The sequence below is a fragment of the Natrix helvetica genome, assembly GCF_964273705.1.
Source record: "Natrix helvetica genome assembly, chromosome: 1".
NCBI classification, from domain to species: domain Eukaryota; kingdom Metazoa; phylum Chordata; class Lepidosauria; order Squamata; family Natricidae; genus Natrix; species Natrix helvetica.
Genome location: NC_138548.1, coordinates 231,409,728 through 231,433,924, shown reverse-complemented (window position 1 = coordinate 231,433,924; position 24,197 = coordinate 231,409,728). Strand labels below are relative to the sequence as shown.

General features: G+C 41.8%; 2 protein-coding genes across 9 annotated transcripts in view; one reads left to right on the top strand and one right to left on the bottom strand.

Moving 5' to 3' along the window:
* The window catches only part of BPTF (bromodomain PHD finger transcription factor), a gene marked incomplete at its 3' end in the record, with an annotated part of 93,362 nt that extends 91,654 nt beyond the window's left edge, over nucleotides 1-1,708 (top strand). For all 7 annotated transcript variants that reach the window (XM_081934389.1, XM_081934395.1, XM_081934393.1 and 4 more), the window contains one exon: nucleotides 776-1,708. In XM_081934389.1, the coding sequence (XP_081790515.1) occupies nucleotides 776-812 (37 nt within the window). The remainder of the gene's footprint in view (nucleotides 1-775) is intronic.
* Nucleotides 1,709-5,819: 4,111 nt separating this feature from the next.
* On the bottom strand, nucleotides 5,820-23,632 carry LOC309385916 (UPF0450 protein C17orf58 homolog). Of its 2 annotated transcripts, none has more exons than XM_081940720.1 (6): nucleotides 23,543-23,632; nucleotides 20,666-20,806; nucleotides 17,373-18,011; nucleotides 15,007-15,087; nucleotides 14,260-14,451; nucleotides 5,820-7,883 (listed from the first exon to the last, which is right to left on the bottom strand). In XM_081940720.1, the coding sequence occupies exons 1-6, from the start codon at nucleotides 23,544-23,546 to the stop codon at nucleotides 7,693-7,695; spliced, it is 1,248 nt and encodes a 415-aa protein (XP_081796846.1). In that variant the 5' UTR covers nucleotides 23,547-23,632; the 3' UTR covers nucleotides 5,820-7,692. The 2 variants fall into 2 exon arrangements, with proteins under 2 accessions (XP_081796846.1, XP_081796845.1); XM_081940719.1 differs by lacking the exon at nucleotides 23,543-23,632 and adding an exon at nucleotides 22,780-23,018.
* Nucleotides 23,633-24,197: the final 565 nt, after the last annotated feature.

Genomic DNA, 24,197 nt, shown 5'->3' with positions numbered 1-24,197 from the left:
CCCCCCAAGTGTTGCTGTAACATCTGACCATGCTTCTTAACGTTTCCTCTGTGGAAATAAGTGATTCCAGTGAGAACCAGAATAGGAATCATACAAAGAGAAGGTTGCAGCTGAACTGACAGTAGATTATCATTTATTCCTTTCTCACTTTTGCTTTCTTATCAACATTAAATTGCTTGGCTGCAGCTTCCACTACATGATGGCCCCTGCATTCTTCATTTGCAGATAACTGATAGCTTTAGATGAACTTCTAGCGAGACTCAGAATGGAATGACTATAACCTGTCATACCTTACCTTTTTTTAAAAAAAAATTTTTTTTTTGACCGTATTAATGCAGAAGCAATTACTTACTAACAGCCATAGTAGATGGTCAGACATTTGAAAGTCCAATAATAGTAATAAAGCCAAGGTGTTAACAATTGTATCCTTAAAGCAAAGTTTTCTGAAGGAGAATAATTGATTACCATAAATGCTGTTCCACCAACAATAAACATTATCCTCTTCCCCAAACAAAGTTAAACTTGCGGACCTGCTCTTTATCTGTGGATCCCTCGGAGCATTACGGGGTGTTTTCAGATGTTAGAGCTGCATATCGTGTGAGTTCAGATCTGCCTCTGTGAAGGTGGCAAAAGCCTTGCTTTGTAACTCTTGTTGGTTTATAAAAGTTGGAAAAGGGAGCAACAAATTGGGTGCATTCCCCACTGAGTGGTTGGATTTGAGTGCCTGCTTCGGTGAAGGTTTTGCTTACTTGTCCCCCTTTTCTGCATCCTGCAGGTCTCACAACAACAAACTACAGTCGACAGCTTCTTAAAGTTCTACGTGTTATTGTACCACAAACCGCAAGAATCTGGTTGCCTGAATTTTTTTTTTTTAATTGGGGAGCCAGAGCTTTTTAGTCAGGGCGTCCTGAGAAGTCTTGATGTAAACTGTGTTTTTATCAGTCACATCAGATTTATATTCTTGGCTAATTTTGTCCAAAGGACGAAAGAAAGAAAATCGGCAGCATCGTTTTCTTGTCAAGATCGAATTGTGCTGTTGTGGCAGAAACAGGGAAACATTTTGCTGAAGGACAGGAAAGAAAACAAGCAAGAGAAAACAAGATAACCGTAAAATGGGGTCAAGTTCTAACTCCATGGAAATGCCACATCTGTTCTTCAGTGAAGAAGCTGGTTTATAAATTCCACACAGAGAACTTTAGACTGTATTTATTTATTGTTGCAAAAGGACGCTTTTTTATTGCTGCCCTCATTTGTCAGCTGATTATTTCCCCCCTCCCCCTTTCCCCTCTTATAAATTCAGCCCCTGGTTGTATGTTACCCATTCTGTATCTTACCATGATTCCTGTAGGTAAAAGTACAAGATGACCTCTAGATGTCTTTTCTTTCTATGAAAGGAGCTGCTATGTACACATGTGCACAAACCAACTGGGAATCAACATTGAGTTTATCGTTCGCGGTAGAGGAAACCAATTAAGCTTGCATTAAAGTTGGGCGAAGTGGTCATGGACTACAGACTTTGTTGCCTTGAATATAAACAGTAGAATATCATTTACTCTGCAACGGACTGATCTGAGTAAAATCTATTTGAAGGTATCTTGTTTGTAAACATTTGTCAGATTCTAACTTTTTTTTTTCTTTTTGTATTAAAAAAAAAATTCAAAACATGGATGTATATGAAACAAATAAATGGAGATCATTGTTCTCTCCACATATGTAGGTGTCGTTTGAATGTTCACTAACATGTTTGTGAGGTTTGTTCTTATGTGTAAGATCCTCAGAGTACAGAAGGGAAAGGCGGGAAAGGGAAAGGAGGAACAAAGCGGCCCCAAAAGTGTGGTTCTATTTGTTTTTAATTGACTATAATAAAATTCTTCTTCAGCAGCAGTTGGTTTCTGACTATTACACCTATTTTAACTAGATTTTGCACTAATTCAGAATTTTTGCCCTTCAATGATCTGGAATTTATCTGATTACGGAGAAGCTTCCCTTGGGTTTAACCTCACCCTGCTATGCAAAAATCTTTTCTGTTAATTTTATTAGACATTGCTGTCGTTCACACTTTTCTTATAAGTACAGGCTCAGGTGTACAGATAATATAAGGTTAATTTTCTCTAAGAAAGCTTCTGCTTTTGTACATAGATGCTATCATTTAATCCATATGAATTCGAAAGGAAGTTAATGTTCACTGTGAGACCATCCATTTATGTTTCTTAGACAGTAGGAAGAAGAGTATTTGTGTGTTAGGGTATATTGTCTTAGGACTTTTTTCAAAGAGATGCTACATATTGTATGCATTATGTTTATAAAAGAAGGACTTCTCCAAATTTAATCCTACCAATACTGTCTCTTCATCGTATTTCTTTATTACTCATACTTATGGCTGACCTTGAAGAACCATGAACTTTCCTACTTATGGGCAATAGATCATTGTTTTTAACAGATTGTGACAAACAGAAAAGTAACTCTTTTTGTACATAATAGGACATTTCATCTTAGACAAAAATAAAATAATGTTGGACCTCAGATTTGGTGGAGTTCCTAATGAAACATCATTTGTTTAGAATAAAATATGTAGCGCTTGGCATTGCCATACTGTGCAGAAATTCTTTGAAGTTTTTCATATTAATTATGAATGAGGAAAATGCTACTTTCATACACTTTTTACCAAGCCTCATCATTTTTCCTACTGCTTTGTAATATATGAAGACAATTCTTAGCTGTACCAACTATGGTAATTTTTAGTTTTTTGAAAAACTTTATTTATGAGCCAGTGTAATGTGTGTACATTTTAAATACCACTTCTGTAAAAGGAATAAAGAAATTATACTTTACTCAGTTTTTAAATGAAACAATGTGCAGAATACTTTTTTTTTCTGATCACTTCATGCCTCATTAAAATCACTCACTGGGTATCAAGTGCCATGAACCAAATGAGCTCAATTTTTATTCACAGTCCCTCAGTCAAATGGAAATATTTGGTGTTACAGCTACAAACTTCCAAATACTCATTTACTGCTTTGTTTTTGTAATGAGACGTAAGTTGGAATTGTACTGCCCTTGAACAGCTGCAAAATATTTGTACCACTATTGGCAAAATGCTCAGTTTAAACGGGATAAGGTAAGAAAGCTCTCCAGAGCAATTGCTATGCTCTGGATGCCTAAACTGGACATACAATTAATCCTTTATTTTAATGTTTGATTAAATTAAAACCATTAAATTGGAAAGCATTTTATCCAGCAAATTATTTAATATGTGACATGCTTAGATACACAATAGTTTAAAAGTTTTATGTCACTATAATTTTCTCCCTTAGAAACACACAAACACAAATGCACGTACTAGCTTTGTTGAAATGTTTCCCAATGTTTTATTAATGATTGCTACTCATTTTAACATATTCTCTTGAGTTTCTAGAATCTTTTTATATTGTGAACAAACCACATGGCAGTGTATGCAATCTATATGTTCTCATTTTCCTCCTATTTAAATCAGGGATGGATTCTTTCACACAACGACTAACATAGCAATCCTGGCTTATCACATCCTTTAAAGTATCGTTGGTCTACAAACCTGATTTTGGAAATAACCAGCCCGGATAATAAGCTAAATAATTTCTGGCTTATATATTTAGCTGGCTACACTAGCAGAAGAAGCCACAGCAAGAAGCAAACTCTTTGGACTGGAAGATTTTACAAATTATTGTACGATTGGCAAAGGTGGGCGAAGCAAACCACCTTGGAGAAGGCTAGTGACTTAGGTCAGTGGCCCCCAATCTTTTGGGCACCAGGGACCGGTTCCATGGAGAAAGGTTTTTCTGTGGACAGGAGGAGGCATGGTTCTGTGTGCTGCCTACATCCCACAGATGGGACTTCACTTGTTTGTGCGGACCTGTTGCTGGTATGCCACGGACCGGTGCCAGTCCACGGACCGGGGATTAGGGACCCCTGACCTAGGTGAACAGAATTGGCCTCCACTGCTCTTATGCAACTCTGTTACACTTGCTGGGAATGTGGCTTTTGATACCACTGAGTCCGTATCCTCATGAAATGGCTCTAGGCTAGAGATCAGGAATATTTTTATGCAGTAGCTTAGTATAGGGAGATTATAAATCATCAGTTGCCTTGGGGCAGATCCATTGCTGTTTTTTTAATATTTTAAAATGACTTAAGACAGCAGTCCACAACTTTTATGGCTTGGTGGTCTGGCCGAGGGGGGGGGGGGGGAACCGGCCTGCAGCTTTCACAAGTCAAGCTGTGTGCAGGCACACCAGCCCACCATTCATGCAAGTTGAACTGCGCGCACATGCAGCCCCGTTCCAAACAGACCACGGTCAGTAAGGGATCGCGGCCCATGGGTTGGGGACCCCTACAATATCGTGTCCACCCAGTCATTTGCAGGGACTGCTGGTGAAAAAAAATCATGCAAAGCTGCCCCCAAAATGAATTAGTTTTAGCTAAGTTTTTAAAACTGAACTGAAAACGATTTCCAAATTCTGCACTACTCGGAAGAGATATGACCCATGTTAATATACAAATGTGTATTTTCCAATGCAACATTTGAATACACAAATGCTGTAGACTTCAATGCCATGAAACATGGAATGACATCGCCAAAGAAAATAATAGCTCTTGTTATATACAAAGCCATCATTTCCTTTTAAAAACATTTAACAGGACTCAAAAGGTAGAGAAAACAAAGAAATGTGACTCGTTTGTACCACAATGTAAAAGACTTGAGGCAACTTTTAAATTTTTTGATGCTTTAGAAGTATGCAAAACAGTACTGTATTATATTAAGGAATCCACTGCTTGTAACTTGAGAAAAAGAACAGCATTTCCTCAGACCTAAAAGGATTCCTTGCTAAGCCTTAACTTTTCTTCTCATAGAAAGGTTGCTTTTGCCAGTCTTTTATTAATAGATTAAATCTCAATCTATGATTCTGGAACAGTAAGAAATTAACTACCTCTTACAGCCCAGTACTAAACAGATTTTTTTTCAGACATAAATTTTGTAAAATTCATTGAGAGAACGGTGGAGAGACTGAGGAAACTGAAGTCACATATACACAACCTGCAGTAGGAGAATAATATGGATAAATTGCTCTCAAAGAGTTCTCACTTTGTTAACTAGGGTTGAGATATGCTGGGGTTGCAGCAAAGCTTAAACAAATGTTCCTTTCGATTGTGAAAGATTAGATGCTTTTACAAGTAGTTGCCTGTATTTGTATAGGTGATTTAGGTATGCAACAGGAAAAACAGATTGCTCCATTAAAATTAGATCATTATTGTGAAGTGCTTTTAAAACATTCTTAAGCCCTACATTAAATAAACGTTACTAATTGTCTTAGAGCCTGTGGGCTGAGATCCTTAATTTCTATGGATTCCGACTTCCTTTTTTGCTAGAAATTCAGCATCACATGGATGGCATGGCATAGGCTTTGGGAAATAGAAAATTAGACTCTGGGTCTTTGTTATCTATGGAACATATTTATGAATCCACAGCCTTATTGTCATGCAGGGATTCACAAATTTTTACTACCGGTTCTGTGGGAGTGGCATGACTTGGTGGGCGTGGCAGGGAAAGGATACTATAAAATCTCCATTCCCTCCCCGCTCCAGGGGAAGGATACTGCAAAATCCCCATTTCCTCCCGATCAGTTGGGACTCAGGAGGCAGAGAATAGATGGGAGCGGAGCCAGTCAGAGGTGGTATTTACCCGTTCTCCAAACTACTCAAAATTTCCGCACTGGTTCTCCAGAACTGGTCAGAACCTGCTGAATGCCACCTCTGTTGTCATGTAATAAACACACCATGCTTCATCATATTAAAGAGGTGATTTTAATTCTGGACAAGAACAAAATGACATGCAAGTGAAACCTGTGAATCAAAGCTTTCATGTGATTGACATCCAATAGTTTTTAAAACTTCATACATTGTTTGTTAGGGTAATTTAATAGAGGTATCATTTGTTACAACTACGCTATTTTCAAAACTGGTGCTGTACATTTCCTCCTTCAAAGAAAAGCTTGCAATGGAAGACTCTAGCATCACACAGACACATACCTACAGTAGATGTATCTGTTAAATACAGAATGCAAAATAAGGAAATGAATGCAAAGATAAATTGGACAGAAGCTACTTCCCCTCTTCCTCCCACTTACAGGCTGCTGCCAGGAAATCTTATTTGTGATAATAAAGAGCTTTCATTGAAGACACCTTGGGAAAGTGTAAGGGCAGACATAATACCACATGGACTTAATATTTAATATTCCCTGCTTCTGCTTCTTAGAAATATATGAACCTGTTTGAAATCCTGATATCTGAAGTGAAGAGGCATTTATTAAGGTTTTGTTTGTACCGTGTTAAAAGCTCCTAAATGATTCCAGTCCCAGCTGGCTGGGTAAAAAACGTTATAGTGACAGAGAATGCTGATGACTCTACCTTTAGATTATTAAACCAAGTACTTTCATGCCAAATTATTCCAGCCCCAAATTCACTTGCTTATTGTCATTGGTGTCTGCAATTTTTCCAACCCATTCACTTTTCCTCCTCCTAGATTTTACAATTCTGATACAATACTGTAATTATTTCTAGCAGTATTAACACTTTTTAATTACATCGCTGCCATATTCCTGTCATATAGCGTTTGCATTTGAATTCACGTCACTTATATAAATATTTCTCAAAATGTTTGAATGCTTTATTTCTATATTAGCAATAGCATTTATGAACTCATTAATAAAACTGACCAACCATTTGATAACACTTTATATATTTCGTTTATATCCCTTTTTTTTTTTACAGTTGTGAAAGTCACAATTTGAACTTTAGAAATGAATGCAGAACTACAGATAATACTTTGGACTTAGTGGCTGTTTGAAGTGATGATGCACCCATGGACAGAGGGACTTGCAACCTGGTTTCAAAGTTCCAACATCAGCTCCTCTCTCCCAATCACATGGCTGTGTTTTGTGTGCTCAGCAACCAGCCCACATTTACGGCTATGTGCAGTGGCCTGTGGTCATGTGACCGTGATTTACGACACGTTTGCCAGAAATCGGCATTTACTTCTGGTTTCCGGCAAAAAAAAAAGTCCCAAAGTAGACAATCGCTTCGCTTAAGGACTGTGGCATTTGCTTTAATAACTGTTCCAAAACAAGGTAAAAATGAGTCACCTGATGACTCATGACTGTCATGACGTACAACTGTAATTCCTAAGGTCAATTACAGTCATATGACAAGGACCACCTTATATTGATGTTTTGAAATTTAATTATAGGTAGGAGCTAATAATCATGATGTACAGTATATCACAGAAGTGAGTACACCCCCTCACATTTTGTAAATATTTAAGTATATCTTTTCATGTGACAACGCTGAAGAAAGTATATAGGAGATAATCTCTAAAGGTACCTGGAAAAGCATTTGATGGATAGCTGGTTGACTTCGATCTGACCAAGGAGATCAGTTAATAGAGATTAATTACAGGGAGTAAATATCATGCCTTGATAATTGGGTGACAAAATTAAGAGACTGCAGCAGTCTCCAGTTCCTTCTTTTAACAGCAAAAGCAAGGGATTTTTCAGACCAAAAGTGTTATCAGCCTGTAGCAAAACCAGAGAACATTTTTCATCCATCTGTCACTCTAAAACTGCTTTCAGAGCCAGAGAAAGTGATGGCAGAGTTGCCTTCTCATCCACACTTGGACCGAGCTGCCCCTTGAACCTTTTGATCCCGCCTTCGGTTGAACCTCTTCATGTAGCTGTTGCCTCTGCAAAGGAGTCCGTCTCCTGGCCGCAGACGGCCTCTCACCCGCTCTTGCAGAACCGAAGGCAGTTGCCTTCTTCGGTGATAGAGGTGACCCATCACAATGTACCTGCCACCTGCAAAATAAGAAAAGCTACATCTCAGAAGGGTCTCTGGAACACGATTGTCTCCAAGGAGAATAAGTTCACCCATTTCTGATTTAAGGCTCTTGCCAGTAGAAAGTTATATCCTCCAAGCCTTCTCTCTGCAACATTTTCTTCCTTCGATCCTAATGGTAGGAACTAAGGTAAACAGCACAATTCTGAGCTTCTTGGGGCCATATTATAAAACCAGGCTGCATAATCTGCATAATAACTGAGGACAATGGAATATTTCCATAAGGAACTTCATCTCCATACTAGGCCTGTCATTTCCCATTAATTACACGGCTTGTTAGTATATTCCTAATGCAACGGATTCCATTGGATGAAGGAGAGTTGGCTATCTTGCTTGTAGCCCTTTTTGGGACAGTTTCTTGAAAAATTTGTTGTACTCCCTGCCACTGAGTCTAGTTTGGTTTGGGTACATCTCTGAGAGTCCCTTTCCCTTACTTGCTGCCAATTAAAGATGTTAAGGCTTGCAGTAGAACAAAAAGAGAAGAGAAGAGCAGTTTATTTGTTGTTCTTTGACCCAGATTCATGAATAACAAGGATGTATTTCCCCTTCAACCTCCATCCTCTTTTCCTTTTGCATTGTTTCTTAAATTGCAAGCCTGCAAAAAGAAGGATTTGTCTTACTGACCAGTTGCATGTAGACACTGCATATTCTAATGATCCATCCTTCCTTCCTTCCTTCCTTCCTTCCTTCCTTCCTTCCTTCCTTCCTTCCTTCCTTCCTTCCCTCCCTCCTTCCTTCCTTCCTTCCTTCCTTCCTTCCTTCCTTCCTTCCTTCCTTCCTTCCTTCCGCCTTCCCATTCTTCCTGATGGCCCTGAACTATTTATTTATTTATTTATTTATTTATTTATTTATTTATTTATTTATTTATTATTTATTTATTATTTATTTATTATTTATTTATTATTTATTTATTTATTATTTATTTATTATTTATTATTTATTTATTATTTATTTATTATTTATTTATTATTTATTATTTATTTATTTATTTATTTATTTATTTATTTATTTATTTAAACTTATTAGTCGCCCCCTCTCCCCACAGGGACTCGGGGTGACGTACACAAGCAACAGTCAGCACAGTGTCATACAGAGGAGGTAAAAAATAAATAAATAAATTACAATACTCAGAAAGGTTAAAACCCCAATAACATTAAAAGTTTAAAAACTAAAATTAACAATTAAAAATGACCAAGGGGTGGAAAAGTTGTTGAGTTATGCCAGGCCAGCTAGCCGAAACAGGTGGGTCTTCAGTTTACTGCGGAAGGAGCGGAGATCGGTTGTTGTCCTAATGTCTGGGGGGAGGTCGTTCCAAAGGGTAGGGCCCGCCACAGAGAAGGACCTACTCCTGGGCACCGCCCTCTGACAATCTCTAGAGGACGGCACCCGGAGGAGACCCTCTCTGTGTGAGCGAATGGGCCGCAGGGATGTATTGGGCAGGACACGATCCCGCAGGTAACTAGGCCCTATGCCATGGAGCGCTTTGAAGATGGTAACTTAACACCTTGAAGCGCACCCGGTAGGCCACAGGAAGCCAGTGCAGCTCGCGCAGGAGAGGTGTTATATGGGAGAACCTTGATCTCCCCATAATTACCCGCGCGGCTGCATTCTGGACCAACTGCAGTCTCCGGGTGCACCTCAAGGGGAGCCCCATGTAGAGGGCATTACAGTAGTCCAGGCGAGACGTCACCAGCGTGTGAGTGACTGTGCGCAGGGCCTCCCGGTCCAAAAGGGGTCGCAATTGGCGCACCAGGCGAACCTGGTGGAACATCCCCCTCGCCACGGCTGCCACACGATCTTCCATAGCCAGCCGGGCATCAAGGAGGACGCCCAAATTGCGTGCCCGTTCCACCGGGGCTAATTGTTCATCCCCGATGGCCAGCGATGGAATGTGCTGGTTGTACCGGGGAGCCAGGAGCCACAGCCACTTTGTCTTGGAGGGGTTGAGCCTGAGCCTGTTGTCACCCATCCAGACCCGCACGGCTTCCAGACAAAGGGACATCACTTCGACGGCCTCGTTGGGGTGGTTTGGGGTGTTTCTAGGCTGTGTCAGACTTGAGAAGGTTGTTTGGTTGGGGAGTTTGGGCAATTCAATTGTCCATATATCCTTAAGTCAGGGGTATCAGGCATATCATCAAGGGCAATGTATAGTATTCCACATAATAAGTACCACGACTGGCTGGCTGGGGAATTCTGGGAGTTGAAGTCCACAAGTCTTAAAGTTCCCAAGTTTGGACACCCCTGCCTTAAGTTGTGAAGGTTGAGAAACACTAATCTACAATAATACAATACAATACAATAGTAGAGTTGGAAGGGACCTTGGAGGTCTTCTAGTCCAACCCCCTGCCTAGGCAGGAAACCCTATACCGTTTCAGACAAATAGCTATCCAACATCTTCTTAAAGACTTCCAGTGTTGGGGCATTCACAACTTCTGGAGGCAAGCTGTTCCACTGATTAATTGTTCTCACTGTCAGGAAATTCCTCCTCAGTTCTAAATTGCTTCTCTCCTTGATTAGTTTCCACCCATTGCTTCTTGTTCTACCCTCAGGTGCTTTGGAGAATAGTTTGACTCCCTCTTCTTTGTGGCAACCTCTGAGATATTGGAATAATGCTATCATGTCTCCCCTAGTCCTTCTTTCTCTTAAGCTAAACATACCCAGTTCCTGCAACCGTTCTTCATATGTTTTAGACTCCAGGCCCCTAATCATCTTTGTTGCTCTTCTCTGCACTCTTTCTAGAGTCTCCACATCTTTTTTACATCGTGGCGACCAGAACTGAATGCAGTATTCCAAGTGTGGCCTTACCAAGGCATTATAAAGTGGTATTAACACTTCACGTGATCTTGATTCTATCCCTCTGTTGATGCAGCCTAGAACTGTGTTGGCTTTTTTGGCAGCTGCTGCACACTGCTGGCTCATATTTAAATGGTTGTCCACTAGGACTCCAAGATCCCTTTCACAGTTACTACTACTGAGTATGGTATCACCTATACTGTACCTGTGCATTCCGTTTTTGTTGCCTAAATGTAGAACCTTACTCTTTTCACCATTGAATTTCATTTTATTAGATAGTGCCCAATGTTCAAGTTTGTCAAGATCCTTCTGTATCTTAAGCCTATCTTCTGGAGTATTGGCTATTCCTGCCAGCTTGGTATCATCTGCAAATTTGATGAGTTCCCCATTTATTCCCTCATCCAAATCATTGATGAAGATGTTGAAGAGTACTGGGCCTAAAACAGAGCCTTGGGGTACTCCACTGCATACTTCCCTCCATGTAGATGCAGTTCCATTGAGAACTACACGTTGAGTGCGGTTGGTCAGCCAGTTACCAATCCATCTGGTGGTGATGCTGTCTAACCCACATTCTTCTACTTTATCTAGTAGTAGGTTATGGTCTACCTTATCAAAAGCCTTACTGAAGTCCAAGTAAACTATATCAACGGCATTCCTCTGGTCCACTAATTTTGTCACATTATCAAAGAATGCAATAAGATTAGTCTGGCATGATCTGTTTTTGACAAATCCATGTTGGCTTTTGGCTATTACTTTGTTTGCTTCTAGGTGTTCGCAAATTCGTTGCTTGATTATTTTTTCCAGAATCTTTCCTGGTATTGAGGTTAGGCTGATAGGTCTGTAGTTTCCTGGATCTAATTTTTTCCCTTTTTTGAAGATGGGAACCACATCAGCTCTTTTCCAGTCCTCTGGTAGTTCCCCGGTGTTCCAGGATCTCTGAAAGATATAATTCAGTGGTTCTGAGATCTCGTCTGCTAGTTCCTTCAGAACTCTGGGGTGTAATCCATCCGGTCCTGGTGATTTGAACTCATCTAGGGTAGACAGGTGCTCACTTACCATTTTCTTCCCTATTTCAATTTGTGTTCCTAATTTTGTGGTGCTGCTTTTGATAGGTTGGACTGTTTTATCCCTTTGTGTAAAGACAGATGCAAAACATGAGTTAAATAGTTCTGCTTTCTCCCTGTTGCTTGTCACCTTCTTGCCACTTTCTCCTAGCAATGGACCAATTGTTTCCTTAACTTTTTTCTTGTTTTTAACATGTTGGAAGAAGCTTTTTTTGTTAATTTTTACTTTTGTGGCAAGCCTTTCTTCATTGTGAGCCTTAGCTTTCCTCACTTCATCTTTACAGGCTCGGGCTATTTGCTGATATTCTGCCTTAGTTATGTCCCCCTCCTTCCACTTTTTATACTTACTTTTTTTGTCTTTCAGTTTGTCAGATAGTTGTTTATGCAGCCATGCTGGTTTCTTTTGGGAGCTGTTGTTTTTCTTCTTCATTGGTATTGTGTTAGACTGGGCTTTTCTAATCTCATTTTTCAAAATTTCCCAAGCTTCTTGAGTTGTTTTCCCCTCGAGGATTCTCATCCATGGAATTTTTCCCAAGCTCTCTCTAAGTTTATTGAAATTAGCTTTCTTAAAGTCCAAGACTCTAGTTTGACTTTGTTCTACTACTTGTGTTTGGATAATGTTGAATTCCAATATTGCATGGTCACTTGCCCCCAGGGTTCCTATGGCTTCAACACCTTCTATCATTTCCTCTCTGTTAGTGAGAATTAAGTCCAGTATGGCTGATCCCCTTGTTTCCTTCTCTACTTTTTGGAAAACAAAGTTGTCTGCTAGGTTTGTTAGGAACCTGTTGGATCTTCCACTTGGTGCAGAGTTTGTTTCCCAGTTGATGTCAGGGTAGTTAAAATCTCCCATTACTATTGTGGTGTGCTTCCTACATACCTTAGTTAGCTGACTAGCAAAAAGTTCATCTTCTTCCTCTGCTTGGTTGGGTGGCCTGTAGTATAGACCTATGGCAATGTCATTTCCCCCACAACCTTTAATATTGACCCAAATGCATTCAAGATAGTTCTCATTATTGTTGTGCTCTATTTCTGTAGAGACATAGTTATTTCTTATATATAGTGCAACTCCACCTCCTCTTTTATTTGGTCTATTTCTTTTAAATAATTTAAATCCTTCTAGCTGTATGTTCCATTTGTCAGTTTCATCCCACCAAGTTTCTGTAATGGCAATAATATCATATCTGCCCTCTTTTACTTGAATTTCTAATTCTCCCTGTTTATTCCTCATACTCTGTGCATTGGTATATAGACATTTGAGTCCATTTTGATTGACCTTGTGTTTACTGTCTACATAACCTGTATTATGCCTGACTGCCCCTATTTTCTTGCCACTTGTGTGATTCATGCACATGGTATGACAATCACTATTACATGCTTGGTTTTGCTTGACAGCAGGAGTGATAATCTTACCCACACACACATCTATGTTACATGCATTTATAACCCTATGAATTTTAGTTTGCTGGGGACAGAGATGTTCTGTATCTATTAATTCTCTGTCCCCGCTCTTCAGTTTAAATGTTTATCAAGAAAATCTGTGAATTTAATGCCAAGTAACTCAGTTCCTTTCTTGGATGGGTGCAACCCATCTCTTTTGTACAGTTTTTCATTGGACCAGCTACAGGCTTCATGACTAATAAAACCAAAGCCTTCCCTTTTACACCACTCCTTTAGCCAAACATTAAACTCTGCTACACGCTGGCCCTTCCCTTTTTGTTCCTTATATACAGGTAAAACCTCTGAAAAGATAAGCCTACAACCTATACTATTAAGTTCATACCCCAAGTTCTGGAAATCATTCTGCACAGAAAGTACATCTTTCTGGGATAGATCATTAGTGCCAAGATGTATAATAGCATCAACGTCACAGTCCTTACTTGCATTCTTGACTATCTTAAGAATACGCCTCTTGTCTCTGCTGGCAGTAGCACCTGGCAGACACCTGACCTCTTTTAAAACCTCCTTATCCTCTCCTAAATTAACATCTCTTACGATTGAATCACCAACCAGAAGGTGACTTCTCTTTTTACATACCTTGATCTTCTTCTGCGACTGATCTAGAGAACAAGTGCTTATGTTCCCAGTTCAATGTGATTTGAGGGGGATGAGAATTACAGAAAAGGCCTTCCCAGTCGTGGTACTTATTATGTGGAATACTATACATTGCCCTTGATGATCTGCCTCTTGTACTTGACCTTTTCAGAGCTTCTAAAGAGACATTGAGACTTGGGTGGCACACAAGATAGAGAGGGAGAGACAGAGAGATGATAGATTAAATGGATGATAGGAAATGATAGATATAGATGACAGTAGAGATAGAGATGATAGCGATAGATAGGTGATAGATGATAGATAGATCGATAGGTAGACAGACAGACGGATGATGAGAGAGAGAGAGAGAGAGAGAGAGAGAGAGAGAGAGAGAGAGAGAGAGAGAGAATGATAGAGATTAGGAGAAAAGGCTTTCTTTATTTACCGAGCTGAAAGTCTGGGCAGTGTTTGCTACAATTCAGGGCATCCACAACAAGCATTTGAGCTCGAAAGAAGTAGCCATCAGGGTTGAGAAACAGCCGATTTGTCTTGTAGAGTCCATTGTTGTTCACCAGCAGGGTCACCAAATACGTTCCTTTGTATATCACGGCAATATCATGAACAATTCCATTCACCACTTTTTATAAAGAAAAGAGTGGAAAATTAAGTGGGATGCTGCCCTTTATTTTACAATGAAGGAAGGTTATTTCTAAAAAAAAAAAAGCATTGCAGAATGTAAACCGCTTTCAGTGTGCATGCGATAGTGTTAAAATGCCATTAAGTACTGTGAGAATGTGGAAAAGAAAATGTCCTCAGTATTTGGTTAAGAGCGTGCTCCAACAAGCAAGATATTTTAAGCCCTGTAAAATGTATTTTTGCTTCTTCCTAGTTTTCTCATATACGGTATAATTTGAGTTTGGGTCAAAAAAAGCTATGCTAGCAATAGGAAGCCTGAAACATTTAATCCAACTGAATTTAATAGCAGTCTAAAAAAAACTAGTACAGTTAAATTGGATGTTATCCCTATCCCCAATTTTGAAGGGAAGGGAAGAAATTATTCTCTCTGGCCCCCTGAGATAATTTTATTTGATAGTTCTATGAAACAATAACGGAAAATGCTTGGAAAAGAAATTATATTTACAAGTAACATGAGTGCATGAACTATGCCCACCAGTTAACAGGATGATCTTACCAAAGTCACTGCTACAGTAAGCCTCCACTTCCTCCCGTTCCCTCTTGCAACCAGTCAAACATACTTCTAGATTGTCAACATCTATAATAAAATCAAAATGAACAGAAGTGAGTGTGGAGGAATGCAAAGAGAGAAGGATCCATCTTAATAATTACAATAATCAGGCAATGAAACCCATGGATAAATGAATCTCTGATGACTCTTAGTTACTTTCAATCAGAGTAGAGCTGGAAGGGACCTTGGAGGTCTTCTAGTCCAGGCCCCTGCTCAAGCAGGAGACCCTATACCCTTTTCAGACAGGTGGCTCTCCAGTCTTTTCTTAAAATCCTCCAGTGATGAAGCACCCACAACTTCTGGAGGCAAGTGACACTCTTACTTCTAATATGTTTCAGAGATCATCAATTTCTAGTATGAAACAGCTCTACCTTAGCTTATCAGAGAGCTGCAACTTACAAAAGTAGTCCTTAGTTAATGGCCAGTTGCTTAGCAACCAAATTTACGATGGAGATCCCTCCCCCCCAAAAAAAATATTTACAATCTGGTTCTGGAATTCCCATGGCTGTATGCCCACCCCTGTGGTCACATGACCACATTTCATGCTCTTGGCAGCTGGCTCACTTTTATGGTCCGTTGCAATGTTCCATGGTCACATGACCATGTTGGTTTCTGGCCTTTTTAAACAGTTCCCTGCAGAAAAATGTCATAAGAATATATTGATTAATGACCACTTCAAAAAAAGACATGAAATTGGGTCCAATCATGTGGGTGCCTTAACTTTAAAACATCATGCTTTACAATGGAAATTCCAAGATCAGTTATGTTTGCAAGACAAGGACTATTGTAGGCCTCTTTTTTCTGAGTCAAAAGTAGAACCTCAAAATCCAATATTTTAGGGAAACTCTGATGGGAGGTTGACAGGTGATAAAAATTTGCAGTTGGTTTTCTGATCAGAAAACGTGATCTAAAACCACTGTGATTGGTACTGTCTCAATGCTAATGATTGAATAGTCCTCTTGTCCAATTACCATAATGAGCAAAGCTGAGTTCTTGGATGGTAGGTGAAGATCTCAAGTGTCCTCTCCCAAAACCTTCAGGATCTTCACAACTTAACCTTGCTTTCTGTCCTGGGATAGCAGCTCAGTAATTCCTGGCACCAGTCCTATCTTCCATGGGCATGCTTAAAGTGTCAGCTTCCCAGCAAGTTCCCTCCTAACCAGGGGTGGCTTAAAAAAATTCAGTTCTCTGTCCAGTTGCTGGGTGGGTGTGGGTGGCAATAGTGAGTGTGGCCTACTCGGCCTCGTGCACCATGGCTGGAGGCCCATTTTCCACCCTCCCCAGCCTCCAGAGGCTTTCCTCGAGCCTCTGGAAGGCCGAAAACTGCTTCCCGGGCTCCGGAGGCCTTTCGGAGGTCGGAAATGAGCCCATTTCCAGCCTTCAGGAACTTCCAGGAGGCCTGTTTTTCCCTCTCCCTGAGCCTCCGTGCGGGCCTTGCATTTACTTCACATCCAAAACAGGCCACGTGGAGACTCCTGGGAAGGGCAGGTGGAGGTGGGCCAGCCAGGGGTGGGATTTGGAAGTTCTCCAAACTAGCCATAATGTTAGCTACAGGTTCTCCCGAACCCGGATGAACCTGTATCAGCCCACCCCTGCTCCTAACATCCAGTATGTAGAGGGTATTTAAACTGTGCTGATTTTCTAATGATTTAAAAGAGTACAAATGAAATAGTTTTGCTACAGCACTGCTTCTTGGCTGTATAGCATCTGAGTTTATGACCAGAACTATACTACCATCTCCCCTTCCCTCCAGGAGTTAACCTGGTGATAAAGAGGGAGAAAAACACATTATTTTTAAAGAATAGGAAAAAAAATATAAAAATAATTTGTTGAGTGCAAAAGTTTAAAATTATAAATATATAAATATGCATTGTTGAAGGATCTGGAATACTGGTTAGTCCTCATCTTACAACCACAATTGAGCCCCAAATTTCTGTCGTCAAGTGAAAGATTTGTTCAGTGAGTTTTGTCCCATTTTATGGCCTTTTGTGCCACAGTTGTGAAGAGAATCACTGAAGTATTTAAGTTAGTAACCTGGTTGTTAAGTGAATCTGGCTTCCCCATTGACTTTGCTTGCAAAAGGTGACCACATGATCACAGGACACAGCAATCGTCATAAATATGAATCAGTTGCCATGCATCCGAGTGTTGAGCACATGACCATGGATGCTGCAAAGGTCGTAACTGAGAAAAATGGTCGTAAGTCACTTTATTCAGTGACGTTCTAACTTTGAATAGTCACCAAATGAACTGTTGTAAATTGAGGACTGCCTATATATTTTTGATTGATTACGTGCCCTCAAGTTGCTTACCAATCTTAAAGGCGCTAAAGTCTTTCAGTAAGCTCGGAGTCTGTCGGTTTGTGAACCAATAGGGTTTAGTGATATTTCGGAAGAAACCATGGAATTTGTGGTAAGGGTTTTTCTTCCCAGGCCGGTTGAGTTGATTCAAGTCACCAAAGTGTTGACCAACATTTGACCCTGTGTTTTTCGACATGGATGCTTCCACTAGAAATCTGCCTTGGCAGTGGGGATATCCAGGTGGATGGAAGGAAGTAGAGATGCTGTTGGCAGATTCCAAGCGGAGACGGTTTCTGCTGATTTGGTTCCTTTGACTCAAGTAAGTGGTAGAGAGAGAGGCTACCTCACGACTAAGGGAAGGAAGGCCTTTGGCATCCTGCAAGGACTGCTTCCTTAAGCCTGTCTGATTCTCCACTGATTTTTTCACATTTTTCCTTTTATCCAAGAGTAGCTGGAGTGTGTTTAATGCTTTCACTTCCAAAGGGTTCCACTCATCTCGAGGTAAGAACTGGTCCTTCGTGTGCTCAGCTGTCTCAATGTAGCTAATACCGCTGCCTCGTAGAGACTTGTTCTGGGAAGGAGTGGCAACCCCAGGCCCATAAGCATCCTTGTTCAATATCTTCACCGATTTTCCAGCATGGGATAGTGTCCCTGTGTTCCAAAACACACACACACACACAAAAGAGAGACTTTAAAGGATGAGAACAATGAGGGATCCTTGGTGTTCTCTGAGATGAGATGTGATGAGAACAATGGTCTATCACCATGATGGCAAACCTATGGCACGCGTGCCAGAAGTGGCACCCAAAGACATCTCTCCGGGCACACCAGCTGTCGCCCATTACTCTTCCAGATTCCAACTAGTCTTCATGCATGTGGGAATGCTGGAAACTGGAAGAGCAGCCCTCTGACATGCATGCGTGCACCGGGAAGTTGAGCTTCCTGTTTCTGGAGTCCACACGCGTGCTGGCAGCTGGTCTTTGTGCATGCTGGAAACTGTAAAGCTCAGTTTCCAGGCACGCAGGGGAGCTGCTCTTCCGGTTTCCGGCACTCCCTCACGTGCATGCTCCCGTTTCGGCACTTGGTGCCGAAAAGGTTTGCCAACACTGGTCGATCATGTGAGTTCTGAAACCACACCAAAATTATGGGGTCTTCCTCACTGAACTTTTCGTTGAAAAGACAATCTTAGTAAGAAACTTTGAAAATAAAAGCAATGTTTGTGGGAAGTGGGTTGGACAAGGGAGCAGTGGGTGCAGGATTTTAAATGTGAGAATCACTTGTCCCTTTATTTACTAATTGCAAATCCTTTGAATTGGGGACAGGCAATGTATTTACACAAAGTAAGTATTGTGTGGCTTTTGTGCTTCTGAACTAGCTGGATGGTCTGGTATTTGCCAGAATTGGCCCTTTCCTATCCTGCCTCGCCTCCTTTGTCTTCCTTGCACAACACATTGAGATACTTGAAATAGCCGTTCTGAGCGGTAACGCACTGGAGCAATATGTCAACAAGGACTGGAGCTGGCTTGACTTTGTGACAATGCTACATTTCCAAAGCCATTCTTACTTAGCCATTAACATCAGAGTGAAATCTCAGAATCAAATAACTGCAAAAGGCAATACTCCAGTACACAACGTACAGTCTCATCGGCCACCTTGATCATTCCTGTCTAGGGAGGACTGAGAGTTGTGCAACAAATATGGAGGGCAGATTTGCTTGAGGAAGACTGTAGCTGTAGAGCAGGGGTGTCAAACTCAATTTCATTGAGGGCTACATCAGGGTTATGTTTGACCTTGGGGACTGGGTGGGCGTGGCCAGCTTGACATCACTCGTGTGTCGGGAGTGCCTATGGTGGCCCAACACTCTGCCAATGAAAACGGAGCTTGGGAGGCTGCGATGGCCTCCTGCAAGCCTCTGCCAGTGAAAACGGAGCTCGCTCCATTTTCGCTGGCAGAGGGTTGCAGGAGGCCATCACAGCCTCCCAAGCTCCGTTTTCACTGGCAGAGACACCACAGGCTGGTCCTTCGCTGTTTCCAGGGTGGCCCTGTGGGTCAGATCTAAGGACTCTGCTGGCTGGATCTGTCCCCGCAGGCCTTGAGTTTGACACTCCTGATGTAGAGCAAGCACAGATCTGGGAGTTTCCCTCCCAGATATGCCAAATGTTGAAGGTGTACCACAAGGAATGTTCTGGCATCTTTCAGCTAAGGCTTCATTATTTGCACAAAGTTTATTTAAAAGAGGGAGGGGGCAGCCCTGCAGTGGTCACACAGGAGCATGAAGATCTAACATTTTTTCCCTGTTTGTGTTACAAATTAAAAACACAATTTATAAACAAAATTGTTTCTAAAAAAAGAAAACTGGATGTCCAGGGAGCATCCGGGGAGCAGGGTTCACATCGTATTCTGGTCTCATTGTTTAAATGTATCTGACAAACATGATGTTTAATTTTCCCATCCATGGGAAGCTTTGTGGAGGTTTGTTGACAATGTCATTTGCGTTATTTAAGGCCTGTCACCAGCTTTGCATGGGTGATGCATAATTATTTAGACTTAAAGGCAAAAACAGTTGTTCAAATACTATCCAAAAGACCTTGGATCTACCTTGGATCATGTTTGTTCAGATGGCATATTTACGGGTGTGACATCTAAAGCAAGAATGTTTAAGACGGCACCGCTAATGAACTTGAATTTATGGAATATGCAGCAGGATTCTCAGTTTCTAAAACTACCACCCTTGGGTTTATTTTTTCCTACTTAATTTGTATATAAATTTTAAATTAATGTCTTGAAATTTGTCTACTTTCACACAGCTATCCTAAGCAAATTAGATAAATTACAAATTTCTTCAACTTGGTGGGTTTTTGTTTTTTTTTTAAAAATCCTTGTAGCAACCTACCTTATTCATTTGCAAAAAGCATGGGGATGAGGGTAATCATGAAATATGGTTGACAAAGCAAAGAATGATTATAATGACTACCAGTTTCATCTTCCACACATCAATTTCTTTAACCAAGTGATTCAGTACATTGAAGCTGAGATTTTCCCAGGCAGAAGAACAAATGGTCGTTGCTTCACATTCCAACTTTCCTTTCACACCTGGGATGCCACTTGTCAGTAAATAGAATTTTTGATTCTAAATATATCTATATATATATATAAGAATATACACCAGGGGTGTCCAAACTTGGGAACTTTAAGACTTGTGGACTTCAACTCCCAGAATTCCCCAGCCACCATGGGGAGTTGAAGTCCACAAGTCTTAAAGTTCCCAAGTTTGGACACCCCTGATATACACAAACAAACCTTACATGGTTGGTTCGGGGTTCCTATGGCTGATTCTGATGGTTGGTTCAAGTCCACTTCCCAAGTCTCCTGTCTGTTGACTTCATCATTTATTTGTCTCTTTCCCATGACAACAGCTGGCGCGAACAAAGATTGCCCGGTTTCGCCTGTTTAAAAGCAGAACATTGCCATGAAGTGAAGGAAGATTAATGTGGAGATGTGGAGAGCTCAGTGCTGCAGGCAGCTTTTCCACCTCAACATGTTCCTTTCTCTTCATCTCTCAACATTATTCTGCTTTGATCAACCAAGCCCTTCATTTCTGCTGCGCCTGAGATGATTGCCGTCATCACCAAATTTGAAGGGAGAGATGAAAGATTAGGTTTTCATCAAATGCTGATTTATTTATGTAAATATTGCGTAAGAGAAGGTTCTCGTGTATGCACTTTCCGTTGCCCCATTTATAGCACAAGATGTATTATTAGTTTATATTTTATATCTGCAAAGCGTGTTGTTGGTGTATGAATCAGAAGCAATCAGAACAGCATGAGTTTCTCTCACAGGGTTGGTTGACTTTAATGAAATACACAGCTGGACTGAAAAACACCAAGAAAATATCTGTAAGATTTAGGACATAGAAATTAGGAGACATCTGGGATTAAGGTAAAGTTCAGCCACTAGACACAAACCTTCAACTTAATTTGCATTGCTGGATGGCTGGCAAAGGAAAAAAAATGAGTCATGTCATGAAATTATTGGTGAAAAGCCAGAATAAAGGAGTGCAATAATAAGAATACCCCCAGATATTTCATGGATAATTAATTACCTACTCACTGTCTAATTTGTTTTAATTAATTACTTCTGGGCAAGAGAGAGAAAAAATATAGCCTGGTTTACACTGTTTTAGACTAACCAGGATTGCTTAAACCATTTAGTTTATTATTAAATGGAGGGGGGTTGGGAATCTGGGTGGTTAAGAATAATGTCACAAAATGAATTTAAGTGATTGGCATCTGAGTTCAGGGCATGTTTATTCAGAAACAGGCCTAGTCAAATTCAATAGAGTTCAGTCCCAGCATTGCAACTTTCATCAAATGCAGGAGAGATTATCATTACCCTCCACCCTCTTTCACAACAGAACTTCACCATATTTTTTTTTCAAAAGTCACATCAATTTACACAACAGTAATGTAATGCAGAATTTGGTTATTCAGTTTTATTCCTTATCATCATTTAAGAACCACAGGTCTCCCTCACAGAGGGATGTGATGCCTCCGCCTCTTCCACTCACTCCCTTCTACAGAACACCCAAAAGGGGGGAAAATGTTGCTTTTGACAGCAGTTTGGTTACCAAACTGGAAACCAGGGAGAGTTCTAGTCCCGCTTTAGGAAGAAAAACAGCTGGGTGACTTTGGGCCAGCCACTTTCTCTCAGCCCTAGTAAGGAGGCAATGGCAAACTGCTCCCGGAAAAATCTCACCAAGGAAACTTCAGGGACTTGTCCAAGCAGTCTCCAAAAAGAAAAAAAAACTTTTTGAATTTCCTTCTTTCTCTCTCTCCCATTTACTGAAGGGAAACTCAAGTTCTGTCCCCCCCCTCACCTCCATTCCCAATCCAGTTCCCCCTCCTCTTCCGAAGGGACTCCCGTCCCAGGGAAGAAGGGGCGCCTAACCTCATCCTGCCCGCCTCTTTCTCGTGCCCACCTGCCGCCTCCCGAGCTCTTGCGACCCACCCGGGATTCCCGAGGGTCAGCCCTCCGCGAGCCCAGCGCACCCCGAAAGCACGCTCCGCCGGAGGCAACAGCGCCGGGGAAGACGGGGAAGCCCCCACCCCCACCCCAAGGGAAATACGAGGCTTCGAAGCTGCGTGGGGCAAGGAGGCAGCTTTCGTGGAGAGGGTTGCAGCGACGGGGCGGAAAGAAAGAACCCCGCGTTCGCCCGCCAGCCGTCCTCTCGTCCACGGGCAAAGCCGCCGGGCGCGTCCAGAGGGCGGAGAACCCCCGCAGCCCTTCTGAGGAGAGGCGCTGCCCCAGCCCGGAGAAAAGGCGGCGCCGCCTCTGAGGACAAATTTGGCGGCGGGGAGGGGTGGGGAGGGGCTGCCTCGGCTCGACCTCCCCGTCCCACCTGAGCCTGGGACAGACTTACCTGCTACCCGGGAGGAAGGGAGCGAGGAGGGGGAGGAGGAGGCCAAGGCGAAGCACAGGAGCCAGGCGGCTTCGGGTATCATTGCAAAGGAGAGGCAGTCAGCCAATCTCTCTCCTCTCTCTCTTCTTCTCTTTCTCCCCGTTTCTTTTCCTCTCCCCCGCTCTCTTGCCCTTCTTCTCCTGTCTCTGTGTCTCTCTCTCTCCCTCCTCTCCCTGTCCCGCCCTCTCTCTCTGTCTCCCTCTCTGTGTCCCCTTCTCCCACCCTCTCTCTCTCTCTCCTCTCCCTCTCTTTTCTTTCTCCTTTCTCTCTATTTCTCCCTCCCTCTCTCCCTCTCTCTCTCTTTTGGCCCTCTCCGCCCGCCCCCACCGCCCCCATGCTAATGAGAGGCGTCCTTGGGGAAAACGGGACTCGGTCCTTGACGAGAGCCCAGGAACCAGACCAAATTGGGCTGCAAGTCCCGGCCACCCTCGCTGTCACCTTTCGACCCCTCCCCAAGCTATTGCTTCGCTTTCGGCTAGCCGGAGAGGGACGCTACCCCGATTTCAGTGGCTCCGGTTTAAATGCCACCCACCCCCCCCCGCAATCGCACCGCCTAAAAATCATGCAGGTTGTCGAACGCCGGACCGCTCGGCGGGCAGAGCCGCTCAGCCTCGGCGCCGCCTTTCTTCCCGAGTTTGATTGCACAAAGGGTACGTCCTTCTTCGATTAAAGCTTCCTATTCCGTGGCAGTCTACCTTGGGGGAAATGGATACTCGGAACATACCCATGATTTTGCTCCAGTTCTCTGCCACTGTGTCAATGCCGTAGTATATGGTATGAAAATACCACTTTCACTGCGATTATCTCTAGCCCATTATCTTCTAATAACAGGAAATACTTCCAGAACAAGTAAGTCTTACTTGGCACCACAATTGAGCCCCAAATTTCTGTTGCTAAGCCAGACATCAGTTAAGTGAGTTTTGCCCCATTTAATGACCTTTTTTCGCCATGGTTGTTAAGTGAATCACTGCAGTTGTTAAGTTAGTCACAACCTTAGTCACAAATCTGCCTTCCACCTTGACTGCATGCATGTCCGAAGGGTGCAAAAGGTGATCACATGACCCGGGGCACTATAAGTGTCATAAATATGAGTCAATTGCCTAGCACCCAAATTCTTATCTTCTGACAATGGAGATGCTACAATGGTTGTAAGTGTGAAAAATGGTCATAGGTCACCTTAATTTCAGTGCCATTTGCACTTTTTTTCAGTGCCATTGTAACTTTGAATGTTCACTAAAAGAATTGTTGTTAGGCAAGGGCTAACTGTATTTTAGTGGATGATCAGCAATTGCATATTTTTTGCATGCTCAGGATAGAAGCGTATTATTATCCAACCATCTCCATGAGGTGTCTTTCCAACACTTTGCTCATTATTGCTA